We start from the raw sequence: 16,755 nt of genomic DNA, 5'->3' as shown, positions 1-16,755 counted from the left end.
AGCCTATTTCCTATTTTTACTGGTACTTTAGCTAAATCAGCCAATTCACCTATTTATTTTTTTTTTAGGAAAGATTAGGCAAATGTTATTTCATTAGCAATAATTATTTATGACAATGCAAAACTGCTCTTCCTCCAGTTTTGACCCACAACAGGTTCTTCTTTTTAATAAATTTCACATGGAATTTAAATTGCTTTATGTCTAAAAGCTTTGGTCCTTACAAAATAATAAACTTATTGTTGCAAATAACCTAAAGCTGCTCTGAATAATCTTTCCCCAACCTCAACTGTCTTAACCAAATCCTTTTAATCCCTAAGCTTGGAATCTGTCAGTGTGATTTTGCTAATATCTGCATAAACTGCTTTGGGTTTTACTGTTGTTTTTCTCAAAGCAGGATTTATTTGGTTTTTGCCTCCTCACCCAATTATTTAAATGTAGACATTGTATTGTTCCAGGCTGCCCTGTATCTCAGTATGAACTTGGCTGTGAGAAACCTCACACAGGATATCAGGGGTGCCTTCGTCTCATCTTTATCAACAACCAACCTATCAACCTCAGCAGAATTCAACAGGAGAAGCAAGCAAACTTCAGCGAGCTCAGCTTTGACATCTGCAGTATCCGTGACAGGTCAGAGTTTTTAGAGTATTCACAAATAAGCCTCAGTTTTTGATTTTTTTTGCATTGCACTCTGACACAGCTTTAATGTCTTATTGCACATACCCACACACACACACACACACACACACACACACACATATATATATATATATATATATATATATATATATATATATATATATATATATATATACACGTGTGTGTGTGTGTGTGTGAATATAAATATATATATATATATATATATAGAGAGAGAGAGAGAGAGAGAGAGAGAGAGGGGGGGGGGGGGGGGGGGCAAGGGATCTGAGACCATTCCTCCATACAGAATGTCTCCAGATCCTTCAAATTTCTAGGTCCACACTGGTGGTCTCTCCTCTTCAGTTCACCCCACAGGTTTTCTATTGGTTTCAAGTCAGGGGACTGGGATGGCCATGGCAGGACCTTGATTTTGTGGTCAGTAAACCATTTTTGTGTTGATTTTGTTGTATGTTTTGGATCATTGTCCTGCTGGAAGAGCCAAACACAGCCCATTTTAAGCTTTCTGGCAGAGGCAGTCATTTTCAGGTTTTCATTTAATATCTGTTGATATTTGATAAGAGTCCATGATGCCGTGTATCCTAACAAAATGTCCAGGTCCACTGGCAGAAAAACAGCCCCAAAACATTAAAGAGCCACCACCATATTTAACCGTGGGCATGAGGTACTTTTCCATATGGCTACCTCTCTGTGTGTGCCAAAACCACCTCTGGTGTTTATTGCCAAAAAGCTCTATTTTGGTTTCATCTGACTATAGAACCTGATCCTATTTGAAGATCCAGTAGTTTCTGGCAAACTGAAGACACTTGTATTTGTTTTTGGATGAGAGTAGAGGCTTTTTTCTTGAAACCCTTCTAAACAATGTGTGATGATGTAGGTGACTTCTGATTGTAGTTTTGGAGATTTTCTGACCTCAAGATACAGCTAACTTCTGCAATTCTCCACTTGTGATCCTCTAAGATTTTTTAGCCACTCGAACCATCCTCTTCACAGTGTGTTGAGACTATATGGACACATGTCCTCTTCCAGGTTGAGTCATAACATTTCCAGTTGACTGTAACTTCTTAATTATTACCCTGATGGTGGAAATGGGCATTTTCAGTGCTTGTGCTATTTTCTTATAGCCACTTCTCATTTTGTGAAGCTCAACAACCTTTTTCTGCACATAACAGCTATATTCCTTGGTCTAACCCATTGTTATGAATGACTAAGGGAATTTGGCCTATGTGTTACCTCATATTTATACCCCCTATTATTGGAGGGCACTGTTTGTGTTTGTGTGGGTGTGTGTGGGTGTGTGTGGGTGTGTTAGATAAAGAATAGTTTGGAAATATCTTGGGCCCAAGGTCTGGACTTATTATTATTGTTTGCTCACATACAATCTGCAATCTGTACATGATTGAATCAGCACATCAACATACACTCTCATATCACAATATCAGATTAGATCCAAGTACATATGCAAAAGAAATCTCATATTTAGTTTGATCTTACTTTGTCAGGTGTGTGCCTAATTTCTGTGAACATGGTGGAGTTTGCTACCAGTCTTGGGACCAATTCTACTGCAACTGCTCTGGAACGGGCTACACAGGCACAACCTGCCATAACTGTGAGTTCAACACAACCCTGAAACACTGTCATGGTTCAACTTAAATGTTGAAAGTCATATAGTGCAACTAAAGTGCACACTTTAGACTTTACAACATTTTACTTTAAGTGGTTTTTAAAATAAAGATTTGTATAAATTAGCTACAAGTTTTATTAAACATAATTAGGCTTTTCATTTCTAGGTCAAAAGCACAGTTATTTAACTGAAATTATTGGCACTATTCATAAAATGAGCAAAAATCACTCACACATGCAATGTGTGATATTGTGAGCTTGGGATGCTGTATTATCTTCTTGTCACAGTTTTTATTGTTGTTGTTGTTGTTGTTGTTAAAAGTTTTTCTATAAATAGAGTTTTGTTTCTGTAAAATCCAGGTTTTAAAATGATCTGTCTCTTCCCTTCCTAATGTCTAAAAATGTTGGAGATGCTTGCAGAGTGATCTTAGACCTTGAGCTGTTTTATATGCTTAAGGTTTGTACATGTGGGAGGTCCTCTTCAAATCACCCTACATGTTTTCAACAAGGTTCTTAGTCAGCGACTGAAAAATAATTATTTTGAAAAATACTTATCTTTCATGCTAATTATCTCGTTGAAAGATCCATCTGCAGCCAAATCCTAACCTCCTGGCAAATGTGACCAGGATTTGACCTAAAATATTCTGGTACTTAGCAAAATTCATGATTTCACTGATACGTATGAAAGCCCCTAAACCAAAATATGAATGGCCCACCATTACGTGATTCTTATATCGTGAATGATTAATATGTCACCAGATGTACGTACAGATCATGATCCACCCATGCATCTTCTATACCACTTATCCTTCCTTCAGCGTCACGGGGAAACCTGGAGCCTATCCCAGGGAGCATTGGGCACAAGGCGGGGTACACCCTGGACAGGGTCAGATCATGATACTACACACATTTTGTCAGTTGCACTGAAAATGCTTAGGTATGGAATTCCAAGTAGTTTTATGAACCAGACTTTAATCTATTCGCTAGTTTAGTCCAGCTTGTGCTGTCCCTGACAGGTAAACAAACCAATATTAGCCAGTTCCTCAGCTTACTCTTTCTACTCAGTTTGCTTGGCAACACAGCATGGCTCAACATGGGAGAAGTGGTGCCTAAAAGTTCAACATAGATTATATGGGACTGCTGGACTTTATACAACAGGCAAGGCACAAAAAACGGCTGTTTGAAAAATATGCAAAGAGAAGATTAACAGATTGAAGAAACACAGCATATATGTTTAGCCACCCCAAATATTATGCTGAAATCCAGATAACACAGGGAGCACACATGTACATCGCCACAGCTAGGAACAGCACTGAAGTAAAACAACGCATTTGAAAAAGGCACTCTAAGAAAACAAGTAGGTGCTGGAAAATCATCACAGATGCCATAACATTTTACTTGGTAAAGGATAAAATGCCCCTCAAAAACTAGTGTTTTAAGCAACTTCTAAAAACAGGTGACTTAGGAAATATGTGAAAAACTGTTAAACATGAATAGCTTATTTTAAATACGTTAAATAAAAATGTAAAACCAACATATTTAAATACTCTCTCACCTCTCAACCACCTTTCCATTTATTTAATTTTTAAACATTAAAGACATTAGCATAGGTGATGTACTTTTTGCATTTTAACTTTCTTTTTTTTTTTTTTTTAAATAATCCATGTTTTCATTCTCGAAACAGTTGTTTACATTTTGTTGATAAGGGCACTTTATAAAAATGCATAGGAAAAGGTACTTTAGACTAAGTGGTCTCTGTTATTTTTTTCTTTGAGGTTATGTTTACTTGTAGAGATGGAAATTAGTTTGCTTGCTCTGTTCAGTAACTTGCAAAAGTCTATTTTTTTAAACACCATTACCAAAAAAATGTGATAAAACCATGGATTGTGATCCAACCTGAATAAAATCATGATATTTTTGCCAGCTTGCCCTCCCCTACCCACCACCATATTTCACAATGGCTATCAGGTCCTTTTCCTAGATTTTCTAACAAATGTGCCACTTGTGTTCATGAGTATACAGTGATTTTGGTCTCCACAGCACATGATTCCAATTGTAGTTTCAGTGGCACTTGATGACCTTCAGGCACTGCATTTTGTGGGATGCTTTTGGACATGTCCTCTTTAGTGCAACCAAAAAAGCTTTTTGTTATAGCACTGGTACGTAATAGTTGATTGTAAAAGTTAGCAATAATAAGTTTAGTACTTTGCAAGTCTGCATGTGTGTTCTACTTTGTCTCAATCACTATCCTCCTCTCTGTATGTGGCTGTGCAGTGTTCCAATGTGACCAATTCCTGCCAAATAGTTTAACTTTTCCAGACATAAAACTATCTATTATGGTCCAAAATAAGATAAGATAAGATAAGATAACATTTATTGATTCCACACGGGAAATTCCCTTGTTACAGCAGCTCAGTTACACAAAAAACACATAGGAATGAATACTTAATAATTAAATAGGAACAGAATTGAAATGAAGTATCTAAAATGTATATATACAATAGGAATAGAAAAATAAGAATTAGAGTAGTAAAAAATTGACTTTATGGTAACTGCTAAAGTATTTTTATATCTATTATTTATAAATAATAAAAAAATGTAAGTAACGAGCCCAACACTGATCCACAGTGACTGTGATTTGATGTCTGTCACTGCTCAAACACCACCTTGAGCAATTATCTGTAAGCACCTTAGAGTCGACTTCAGAAATATAGGCACCCTTCAAGAAAATGGACAAAGCATTGCATAAAATCAATGTATAAAGTATACTCATAATTATAATCATATTTGTTTTCTCTCAAAATGTGGCAAGATTACATGCACACATGTAAAGTCCCTTTATTATTCATTACAATGGGAAATACCAAAGAAATGTCAACACTAAAGAGTCACTTTACTCATTACTCTTTTCAAAAGTAATATTATTACTTTACTTATTACTCCCTGCCAAGAGTAATTCGTTACACTACTCATTATATTACTTTTCCATTACACCCCACAAAATTGGTAATTGCGTCCTTTCTCCTCAAAATTCTGATTTCACATGTGAGCCTCTTTGTGAATGTCAGGGTATCACTGGTAAGCACAGCTAAGACCTCAAACTAGCAGATTTTTTTTCTGCAGCCTTTGAATCCATGAAAGTTACAGGCTAGATGAAAATATAAGGCAATGGACAAGTCAAAACTGTAGGCCTAAAGTATAGCCTATTGCATTTGCTTCACCTCGAGCCAATTTCACTGCTCACATCTGAAATGGCGATTATGTATCATCAGGGGAAGCTCCTCAAACCTTTTATCTGACAGTCTATTCCTTCTTAGAGTGAGAACCAAACTTTCTAAGCTGAACAGTCTTTCCATGGGTGCGCTGGGTGGAGTTGAGGTGTTGTATTTCATAAAAATGTTTTTGATTTTTGGGAACTGGCTGTATTTCCAGCCCGTGAATGTAAGCTCTTCCATCTTCCAAACAAGATAGCTGCAATGGTGACGTGTTGATTTTAAAATCAGTAGGGTTTGTAAAAAGTAAGGTGTAAGGAGCTATTGTTTTGGATGGTAACTGTAATATTATTATTGAAATTCTATTATTAATTTGTTACACTACTCATTACTGGGGAAAGTAATTTTTATTATTGTAACGCATTACTGCCCAACATTGCTATGGATTATCCAATGAATACCATCCACCAGACACAGTTTATTCAGATGCCGTTTTATAAAATGCATCTAAACTTAACACAAATATTTTTTTAGTCACTGTCCTGGTAGATATTTAATATTGAGTTGAACAAGATAATGGTGAAAATGATCTACTCTTCCCCTGAACAAAGTGAATCAGTCCTTGCCCTGACAATCTCATCAGCAAAGGTCAGCAGTGGATGGGTCAAACTGGAATTTGATTCAACTTTGAGCACGACATCATTATTTAAAATCCAGGCGATGCCTGTAGGTGAAGTGCTCTCAATAAGAAAATTAAGGCTTTAATTTTGTTTCCCAGTCTGAATAAGAAGAAAAATTAAATCATGGATCACACACACACACACACTCATATACACACGCACAAAAAAAATAAATAAATAAAAAACCCGACATGACTGGGAAAAAGGATGCTTGATCACAATGTGCTTCCTTCTGTTTAAAAAGTGAGGAAACAGCTTTTCGTTATGTCAAGATCACTAGAGAATTAAGTCATGATCACGAGAAAACAAGAAAGAAAAAATATAATAATGCATGGCTGCTTTGATTTTTCCTTTTCATCCTAATTTTAAACATGCCGTGAAGTGTACCTGTGAATGTCCCATTTTACCATTTGTGAGACACTGATTTAAATAAGGTTTTGTCTACTATATTTGGGATGTGATAATAGAAACACATTCAGATTTGTTTTCCTGTTAATTGTGTCTCAGTATATGCCTATAACCTCACAGTCTCTGATGCATTTGAGTCATTGCATTAAATGATTAAACAAAATAAAATAAGAAATTACTCACCAAACCTGTCAATTTCATCTCAGGAAGTCACTGTGCACCAATTTAGCAAGGAGTTTCAGTGCTGAAGAAAGGCAGTTTTTCCCCCAAGCACATTGTGCTAAATGGATCATTTTAAACCTGTCATTTTGTCTTATTAGCATGAACAGTGTTCGCTTAAGCTTAGTATAATATAGATCTGTTTGTTTCTTGTGCATGTAGAGATGCAGTATATGACAGTTATATATATGATATATGATATATTTGACAGTTAACAGCTACCTATAGCTAATAAGGTTGCACTTCAACGACAACAAATCATCAATGTAGCACATAGATTATACATTTTAAACCATGTAGTTTCATGCTGCTTAAAATTATGCACTCCTGGTGGTAGTGTTGGTGATTTTTCTGTACTGCGTTATTGAAGGGATATGTCAGGAAACATTTTTTATTATTACTTTTTCTTGGCTTCATTTCAAGCTCATCTGTAGTAACAATAAACAATAAACCTTGTTTATGCAGTTATTGTCTGCAGGGTGAATTTTCAGCCCTGCATCCGCCAAAATAACCATTTTCCAACTATGGTTGCATTGATCTGTTACTGAGTATTGTTATCCGAGCAATTTTGGTTTGAAACTGATCTGAATTTGTACCTGATAGGATTTCCTCCCTAAATCCACTGATTCATTTTATGTAGTGAAAATGTGTGATGTGACTGACACAACACGTCTTGCATAAAGCATGACAGTAATGTTTCACGTAGCTTAGCAACCGAGAGATGGAGTGTTTACTGTCAGAATGTGAAACAGATAAGGGATATGAGATATCTGATAGTCAGTGCTATAGTAGGGGTGTAGTATAAAAAATGACAAATAGGATTTGTCCACCTCTCTCCAACCAGTAACCATTATTTATCTCTCTGTCATTTTCGGTCTTTCACAGCAATATATGAGCGATCGTGTGAAGCATACAGAAATACAGCAAGTTCTTCCGGTGTTTTTACCATTGATCCTGATGGCAGTGGTCCTTTGGAGTACACACAAGTGAACTGTACAATTGCAGGTAGGCTACTTTCTACCTTTTTTTTTTCTGATGCAGATTTTGATGCATTTGTCATGTATTTCTAGTCACAGGGTGTTAATTAGGCCTTGAGAAATCACACGTCTCATTAACTCAGTTCAGCTTGTCTTAACACCTCTGTATAGTTCAGCGAGCTCTCCTCTTGCATTTCACAGTCAGCCAGTCAGCCTCTGAAAAGCAATAGAGGAGTATAAATGGGGTTCTATTACAGACAGAATATGAGAAGTTAAAAATTGGATAAAAGGTAAAGCTAAAAATATACAAATTAGGTTTATGCCAATGCACAGGCATGCAGGCGCATACTATGCTCATAGGTCAAGGTTCCCTGGTTTCCTGCCAGTAGGTACACTGGGTTTGCTAAATTGCTCCTAAATATGAAAATCCAGTTTTCTTGGAGCATGCTCTGGATTAACCATGATTTTAAGCAGGATAAAGAAGTTATAGAGATGTACAGTATATGTCCATCGTTATATGAATATATAGATGGACGCTAGGACTTATTTGAGGCACAAAATTGCCATTCCATAATGCAAACATTATGGATTAGTATACACAGATGATGACCTGACCAAATGAATTAAAAATATATATATATTATGCTACCAAAAACAAAAATACAGCCATAGTTGACCTTCATCTTTGAAATTTGAAAAACCTGCCATGTGTAGGCACACAGGTGCATCCTGTGCTCTGAGGACCAGCACAGTTTTCAGCATCCCCTGTCAGGATTCATTAGTGATTTCAGCCATTTTGGTTTTTACCTTTTGACATCCCCTCAGCCTTCCCCATCAGACAGCAGGCTGATTTGTCTCTGGGATGAGCCTGTAATACAGCATGTCATCTCACAGCAGAAGAGAGGTCCATTATGTCAGCAGCAGGGAGGAATGTAGGTGGAAGAAGGGAAAAAAATCAGAGAGCATGTCAGCCCGCAGATACTGGCAGCTTGGCCTTGCTAGACTGATAGCTCCATTATTCTTAGTTTCGCTAGAGGCTGACTCTGGCTGCAGGAGAGCAGTGGGGCTGCGAGGTTGGTTAAATAAGTCGGGTGAGCATGGCCACACACTCAGTATGTTGTGTAGGTGAGATGGTTTCCCTTTGCTAAGTTTGCTTTAGCCTTTCTGACTTCTTCTCATTCAGACGTTGGCCATTTCATGCTGCAAACACTTTATAGGCAAATACAAATAGAAATCTTCTTTTTAGCCGTTGCTGGCAAGAAGATTGTTTCAGAGTGACCCCAATTACAGGAGCTGTTAGCCACGCTGATTCTTTAAGGCTCAGCAAACAGGCACTTCTGTGCATCACACATGGGGGATTTTAATTTGCATAGAGAAAGGAAGTAAGCACCAGCTCCGTAACACTCTTCATTTCACAACCCCTGAATAAATGACCTTCTGTTCCCTACTTGATATTCATCGGGTATTTGCATCTCACTTCATCACGTAGCTAATCTCCTTTTCTCATTCATGTGCACATGTGGGCAAATGAAGTCTAGGTTGAGAGGCTACGCAACCCCACAACTGGTGACAACTGCAGTCTGTGCTTCATGTTTTTAGCACAAAATCATTGTATGTCAGTATTCTCTTTTTCTTTGCAGAGGACAAAATGTGGACAGTTGTAGGTCATGATCACCTACAGCCTGTTAGCGTTCGAGGTTCCACACCCAGAAGCCCCTATGTTCTCATTTTCAACTACTCAATCTCGCCATATCACATTCGCTCCCTGGTGGCATCGTCAGAACATTGCCAGCAGGAAGTGACATATCGCTGTAGGAAGTCTCGCCTCTTTGACACGTGGGGTGAGTATTACTTTTATATTTTATATTAATTAAAACATTTATTATACATGAATGTATTTGTTTATCTATATTTATAATAATTATACCATTATACATACTATAATTATCATAACAAAGTCAATAATATTTTTTCCACAGAAAAATTTAAACCACCCTAATATGTATTTGCAAAATTAGAGCCTTTTACAGATTTCCACTCTCACCAACACACAGCATGGCACAACAGATCATTTCATTTCCAGAATTTAACAATACAACATAGCATTTCTCAAAATAAACTCACTCTATCAAAACACAAATTGCAGTTTGGTTCTAACAGCAACACCTTGTAAAACACCATGCCAAAGAAATACTTATACCAGGGGTTTTACATGCAATTTTCCTCACTGGAAAATTTTGTTTTTTATTGCTAGTAGTTGATTTATTTATTTATTTATTTGTTTATTTTTGTATATTTTATATTTTTTATATTTTATGTCTTTTTGTTTTGTTTGTTTGTTTGTTTGTTTATGAACAGAAAGTAGATCTTCACTGTATTGTATATGCCATGTGAAAGAAAGCTACAGTCACGACACACAATTTTTGTAATTTTGCCTCTGTAGACCACCACAATGGATTTGAAATGAAGCAATCAGGATGTGATTGAAGCATAGACTTCACAGAGTCCCTCCATTTTCACAAGCTCAAAAGTAATTGGACAAACTAACTATCACAAATATTAGGATTATTTTTAATACTTGGATGCAAATCCTTTGCAGTCAATGGCTGCCTTAAGTCAGGAAACCATGGGCATAATAAAATGCTGAGTTGCCTCCCTTGAAATGCTTCAGCAGATCTTTACTGTAGCTGCCTTCAGTGACCCTTTAATTGTAAAGATTTTAGACTAATATCCAACTACTTAAAGGACCTATTATGCCCCTTTTTACAAGATGTAATATAAGTCTCAGGTGCCCCCAGAATTTGTCTGTGAAGGTTCAGCTCAAAATACCCCATGGATCATTTATTATACCACTCTGTAAATGCCCCTTTTGTCTCTCTTCTTTTTTTGTCTCTTTAAATGCAAATGAGCTGCTGCTCCCCGCCCCCTTTCCATAAAAGGGCAGTGCCTTTACAGCTCTTACTTCAGATACTACAGCAACAACAAATCAGGAGAACCAATATGACTGACACCGTAAATACCGGTGTTCAGCCTTGAATTTATGAATTATACAGACAGTAAGCGTTTTTGGATTTAAAATGACGACATAGCTCTGGTCTCTGTGAATACAATGAGAGACAATGGTAACTTTATCCGCATTAGCCATGGAATTTGATAACAAGCACATTCGGAAATGTGATTTGCAAACATTCACAAAATAAAGTGCGACACTTACGGCTTCTGGATATGAAGCTGGATCACGTACAGTTGGTACTAATCCATGCTTGAGAATAAACTTTTCAGCAAATCCTGCTTTGTATTGATCCTCATTCACAGCTGTCTGGTGATAAATGATTCAAACCATCATACAGAAATTTAGCTATTTTGGGGGTACTTTTCCTTCAAAAATAAAACTTCTCCTCTGCGTCTTCAGTGGCTCTGAGGCTGAAAGTACATAAAGACTGTTTATGTTAATTCTTACAGCCAACAACAGAAGACTTACAAAGCTTACGAAGCTGAGATAGTCTTCTTATCACTGTAGCTGCTCCAGTATGGAGAACATGGCAGACTGTGTGCAGCTTACTCAGGGGAGGATCTATGCTAAAAGGGCAGAGTCCGTCAACAATCGTGGGTGGGGCTTGTTCCAATGTGACGTCACATTGGATAGAAAATGGCGACTCATTTTGAGACTGTTTATGATTTATGGGGAATATAAAGAAAGGAGTGGATGGATCTGTATCATTATAGGGTGGTTGTGTACACACACTGCTAACACACATTTATGTTCAAACACCATGTAAAAGTGAATTTTGCATAATAGATCCCCTTTAAATACGTGATTAATTGTTTATGTTTTATCGTTAATTAATCATTAATTAATCACCAAAACTATTTATTGCTTATATTACTTGTTTATATATAGTTTCATACTGTGTACTGTGTTACCCAATTTTCCAAAGGAAAAAAATACTACAAAAACATTTAAGACTATAAGATACAGTAATACAATAGGGGTCAGCTGATTACAGTCCCCACCGAAACTATTGGGTTGGCAAGGTTAATTCTTTTGTTTTTGCTATGCACTGAAGACATCTGGGTTTGAGATAAAAAGATGGACATTAGATGATAGATCAGTATTCAGCTTTTCATTCACAAGCCTGGAAGCATCACAGAAGAAGAACGTGACAGTTGGGTGATGTCAGTGGGTCACCGGCTTTATGCAGTTATTGCATGCAAGGGATATGATCCCCACAGACTCACCACTGGTGTCCCACAAGGCTCAGTACCTGGTCCTCTTCTGTTCTCCCTCTATACTCGATCTCTTAGTGAGGTCATATTCTCACATGGGTTCAGCCCACTGCTATGCGGATGACACTCAACTCATCCTCTCCTTCCCTCCCTCAGAGCCTCTGGTTTCTGCTCAGATCTCAGCATGTCTGGCAGACATTTCATCAAGGGTTTCAGATCATCAGCTGAAACTTAATCCCAGCAAAACTGAACTGCTGTTCATGCCAGGTGATTCATCGTCATGTCAGGATCTTGTGATCTCCCTGGACAACTCTCTGATCCCACCTTCAGTTACTGCACGCAACCTTGGGGTAACCATGGACAATCAACTGCCCTTTTCCTCTCACACTGCTAATCTGACACATGTCGATTTCTCCTTTACCACATCAGAAGGATTTGTCAATTTCTATCTATACAGTCCACTCAGGTGCTGGTTCAGTCTCTTGTCATTTCGAGACTAGACTACTGCAACTCACTCCTGGCAGGTCTGCAACTTGTTTTTAACCTTCCTAAATTCTCCCACACCACCCTATTGCTATGCTCCCTCCACTGGCTTCCTGTAGCTGCCCACATCAGGTTTAAAACACTGATTCTTGCCTGCGAAGCCAAAAAGGGACCAGTACTCACCTACCTCAAATCACTCATCACATCCCACACTGCACCATGCTCCCTCTGATTCTCTAGCACCACTAGACTGGTGCCACCATCTCTCAGGGTACAAGGAAGGCATGCATCAAGACTCTTCTCTGTTAGATGTCTAGATGTTCAAATGTCTGAACAGCTGAGTCACTGACAGTCTTCTAGATGTCCGAACAGCTGATTCACTGGCAGTCTTCAAACGACACCTACAGACCTACCGCTTCCTAAAGTACTTAAATTATCACTTGTCTGTGTGTTTTTCTTACTATATTACCTCCCAACAGAGTTTTAAGACTGATGATATTCTTAGTCCATGACCTAGTGAACCAGTATCGGGATGTATTTATTGATAAAGACTTCAAAGCACTTCTGTAAGTCGCTCTCGATAATGGCATCTGCCAAATGCCATAAACATAAATGTATATATGCAACCAAAAGTGTCATTTACTTTAATTTACAAATATTTGTTCCAATATTTTTTCTCACCTACAAATTGGGAGGTCTTATGCAAAATTTGTTGTGTTCTTTGTCATTTAACACATCTATATAAATACCAAGAAATAAAAGCTGAAATTATAAACTCTCTTCTCATATTCATCTTTTGATTTCAAACCTAAAAGTCTCTAGTCAAGTCAAGTCAGATCAAGTGGGTTTTTATTGTCATTCCTCTATATAGTTTGAATACATTGAAACGAAATTACTTTTCTTCAGGACCATGGTGCAGCACAGAACAGAACAGATCAGTCTACAGCAAAAACAAATTATATAGTCTCGAAGGAAACTGTAGATGTAAATATCAGGAGACAGAAGCTGAAATTCTGATCGATCATCTCATATTAATCTTTTGATCTTAAATCCAAATGTCTTCAGTTTATATATATATATATATATATATATATATATATATATATATATATATATATATATATATATATATATATATATTAATTGCTGTTCCAATACTTTCAGAGTCACTGTATTTATAAAATTGTACTTTGCAATAGATGCTTGTTTTAGAATCAGCTTTGTTAGACATTAAGATAAGATGCTTTAATCATTATTTAAGAAAATAATGTGTTCAATAAAACTATCCAGAATTACTGTAAAAAGTCAATGTGAATTTTCTGTTACTAGTTATTTGTAGATCACAGCATATAACAGAGTTATTCCTGCACACTCCCTCTGTTATCTATATTTTTCTGTGGGGAAGTATTTGTTCTCTTATTTGGAGAGGAGCCTGTAGCTACTTCTTCAGTGTACAATTCTCTTTTCTGGCTTCTGGCTTTACATTGTTCTGCCAAAGTAAAAGTCACTGTAAATCTCTTAAGCAAGAGATCAACTTTGTGAGCATTCTATACACAAACGCTTCAGATAGCTCCAAACATTTTGGGTGGCTCTGCTTTCTAGATCAACAAGCCCTCATTTACCTGGACTGGTTAAACTGCAATTGCCATTAGACATCAGAAAGGCTCAGACTGTGCAATTCTTTATGTTACGTGCAATTTAATGCCAAACAGCTGATACTGTTCTAATTAATATTAATATCGAAATATGAATATTCTAAGTGTGATAAACAGATGATACTGCTGTTGAAATGGTTTACTCATGCAGTAATACGTCCAAACGACACTTTGTCGCTTGAGAAGATTTTTAGTAATAGGGTCCATGATGGTGAGCACATTGCAGTAACCCTGAACTATGAACCGATCATGTTATTCAACAACCAGCCAGTGGTGCAATTTGTACATGGTGTAGACCATCAATGGAGCATTGGATGAGAATTGTGATTTTAGGTTTACCAGAATTTTTTTGCACTCCACCAAACACATCAAACTTGCAATGCAAATAATTTCAGGACTGGAAAAGAATTCAAGTTTAAACATGATAATGGACCAAGTGAAAAAATGGATTTCATTTGTAAAACAAAACAAAACAAAAAAAAAACGGATATTATTTAGCATTAAATAGGTTTATGTCTATTTACAAAGTGAAATAATTTGACACTTTGTGCATTGTGCATCCATGATAAAGGGAAAAAAAATCATTGTGCATCCATGATGAAGGAAGAAAAAAACCTAGCACATGCAGTAAAAGTGAATATTTCACAATGTATTCTTTTGAACTTGCCACATATAATTCATACATAAATCATCTGGGAAAGAATAATATCAGAAAGTTGCAGCACAGATGGAAATGTGCTATATTTCCAGATGGCACTCCTCTGTCATGGTGGCTGGACAGGGATGGTGTTAAGAGGACATACTGGGGAGGCTCTCTGCCTGGAGTTCAGCAATGCTCCTGTAGTCTGGAAGGCAACTGCAGGGACATGAACTACTTCTGCAACTGTGACGCAGACCAGGAAACATGGTAATCTGTCCACATGTATAATAATAACCAAAGAAAAGAACGAGTGAGTTTTCCATTAAACAAAGTAGTAAAACGTGCTACAAGTGCTTAGCTTGCTAACAGTGAAATTAGCACAGTCATGTCTAAATCCTTCTGGATCATGAGCTTTAAAACATCTCTGCGGATGAGCTTAGCAAGCTAGCTTCACTTCACATGACCACCATTAACACCTTTTCAGCAGCTGTCTGATCATACAGTTCAGTTTTCACCAAAGACGTTTTTCGCCTCGGGCTAAGAAGCGACTCTGAATTTCTTTTTCTCACTCATTATTCCTTGTGCCCCACACACTCTCTCCCACTCTCTCTACAGGGTGAATGATACCGGTCTGTTATCTTACAAAGACCATTTACCGCTTAGTGAGATCGCCATTGGAGATACAAACAGAACGGGCTCGCAGGCGTTCTTTCAGATTGGACCTCTGCGTTGCTCTGGTGATCGTGGGTGTTTTGTTTACTGATTCAGGGATATGTTTGTGCTGAATTCATTTTCATGTTCGCAGCTGTTTATATTTCTATAATTGGATGTGTAACTTATTTTACCTTGTTTCTTGTCCATCACTGCCTCAGGATTTTTGTGGAACTCTGCCTCCTTTTTTTTGGAGTCCTCTTATCTGCATTTTCCTACACTGCAAGCTGAGCTTAGCATAGACATCTCCTTTTATTTCAAGACCGGAGCTCCTTCTGGTCTCTTCCTTGAGAATGTGGGAGTACAAGACTTCATCAGGCTGGAGCTGAGCTGTGAGTAAAATACAGTACTGCACATAGGATCCTCTGGAGACTGTTGTTCTAAAGTTATACTCTCACTGCCCACTTTATTAGGAACACCCGTACATATGCACATTTTTGCAGTTATCTAATCATTTTTGTTTCAGAAACTGCAGAAACCTTCTAGGATTTTCATACACAACAGTCTCTATAGTTTACACAGAATGGTGTGGAAAACAAAAAAAAAAATCTTGTGAGCAGAAGGTCTGAGGGCTGAAACACCTTGTTGATGAGGGAGATTAGAGGAGAATGACCAACCTGGTCTGAGCTGACAGGAAGTATGTAGTAACTTAAATAAGTGCTCTTTACAACCATGGTGAGGAGAAAAGCATCTCAGAATGAACAACGCATCAGGAGGGTGAGCTACTCCTGTTAGCCAGGAACAGAAACCTGAGGCTATCATGGGCACAGGCTCAGCCAAACTAGACAGTTGAAGACTGGGAAAAAAAAAAATTCTAATCTTTAACTGTCCAGTTTGGGTGAGCCTGTGCCCATGATAGCCTCAGATTCCTGTTCTTGGCTGACAGGAGTGGAACTTGTGGTCTTCTGCTGTTGTATCTTATCCAGCTCAAGCTTTGATGTTTTGTGCATACTGAGATGCTTTTCTTCTCACCATGATGGTAGATAGTGACTATATGAGTTACTATATCCTTCCTGGCATATCAAAACAATCTGGCCATTTTCCTCTGACTTTTTCAACAATGCATTTCCACCCACAGAACCGTTGCTCGGTTAATATTTTTTGCACTATTCTATGTAAACTCTAGAGACTGTTAAGTGTGTGAAAATCCTAGGTGATCAGCCGTTTCTGAAATACTCAAACTAGCCCATTTGGCACCAAGAACCATGCCACAGTTAAAGTCACAGAGATCACACTTTTTCCCCATTCTGATTTTCTATGTGAACATTA

General features: G+C 37.5%; 1 protein-coding gene across 1 annotated transcript in view; it reads left to right on the top strand.

Annotated features, from left to right (window-relative positions):
• Positions 1-16,755, top strand: part of cntnap5l (contactin associated protein family member 5 like) — a 109,089-nt gene that overhangs the window by 74,690 nt on the left and 17,644 nt on the right. Inside the window, exons 10-16 of the mRNA XM_053635076.1 lie at positions 456-627; positions 2,154-2,260; positions 7,679-7,798; positions 9,411-9,611; positions 14,886-15,042; positions 15,391-15,518; positions 15,648-15,818. Of these exons, the coding sequence (XP_053491051.1) occupies positions 456-627; positions 2,154-2,260; positions 7,679-7,798; positions 9,411-9,611; positions 14,886-15,042; positions 15,391-15,518; positions 15,648-15,818 (1,056 nt within the window). The remainder of the gene's footprint in view (positions 1-455; positions 628-2,153; positions 2,261-7,678; positions 7,799-9,410; positions 9,612-14,885; positions 15,043-15,390; positions 15,519-15,647; positions 15,819-16,755) is intronic.

Source organism: Ictalurus furcatus, chromosome 10 (assembly GCF_023375685.1).
Source record: "Ictalurus furcatus strain D&B chromosome 10, Billie_1.0, whole genome shotgun sequence".
In the NCBI taxonomy this organism is placed as follows: Eukaryota; Metazoa; Chordata; class Actinopteri; order Siluriformes; family Ictaluridae; genus Ictalurus; species Ictalurus furcatus.
Note: the sequence above shows the minus strand (reverse complement) of the source record. Positions and strands in the feature narration are given on the sequence as shown.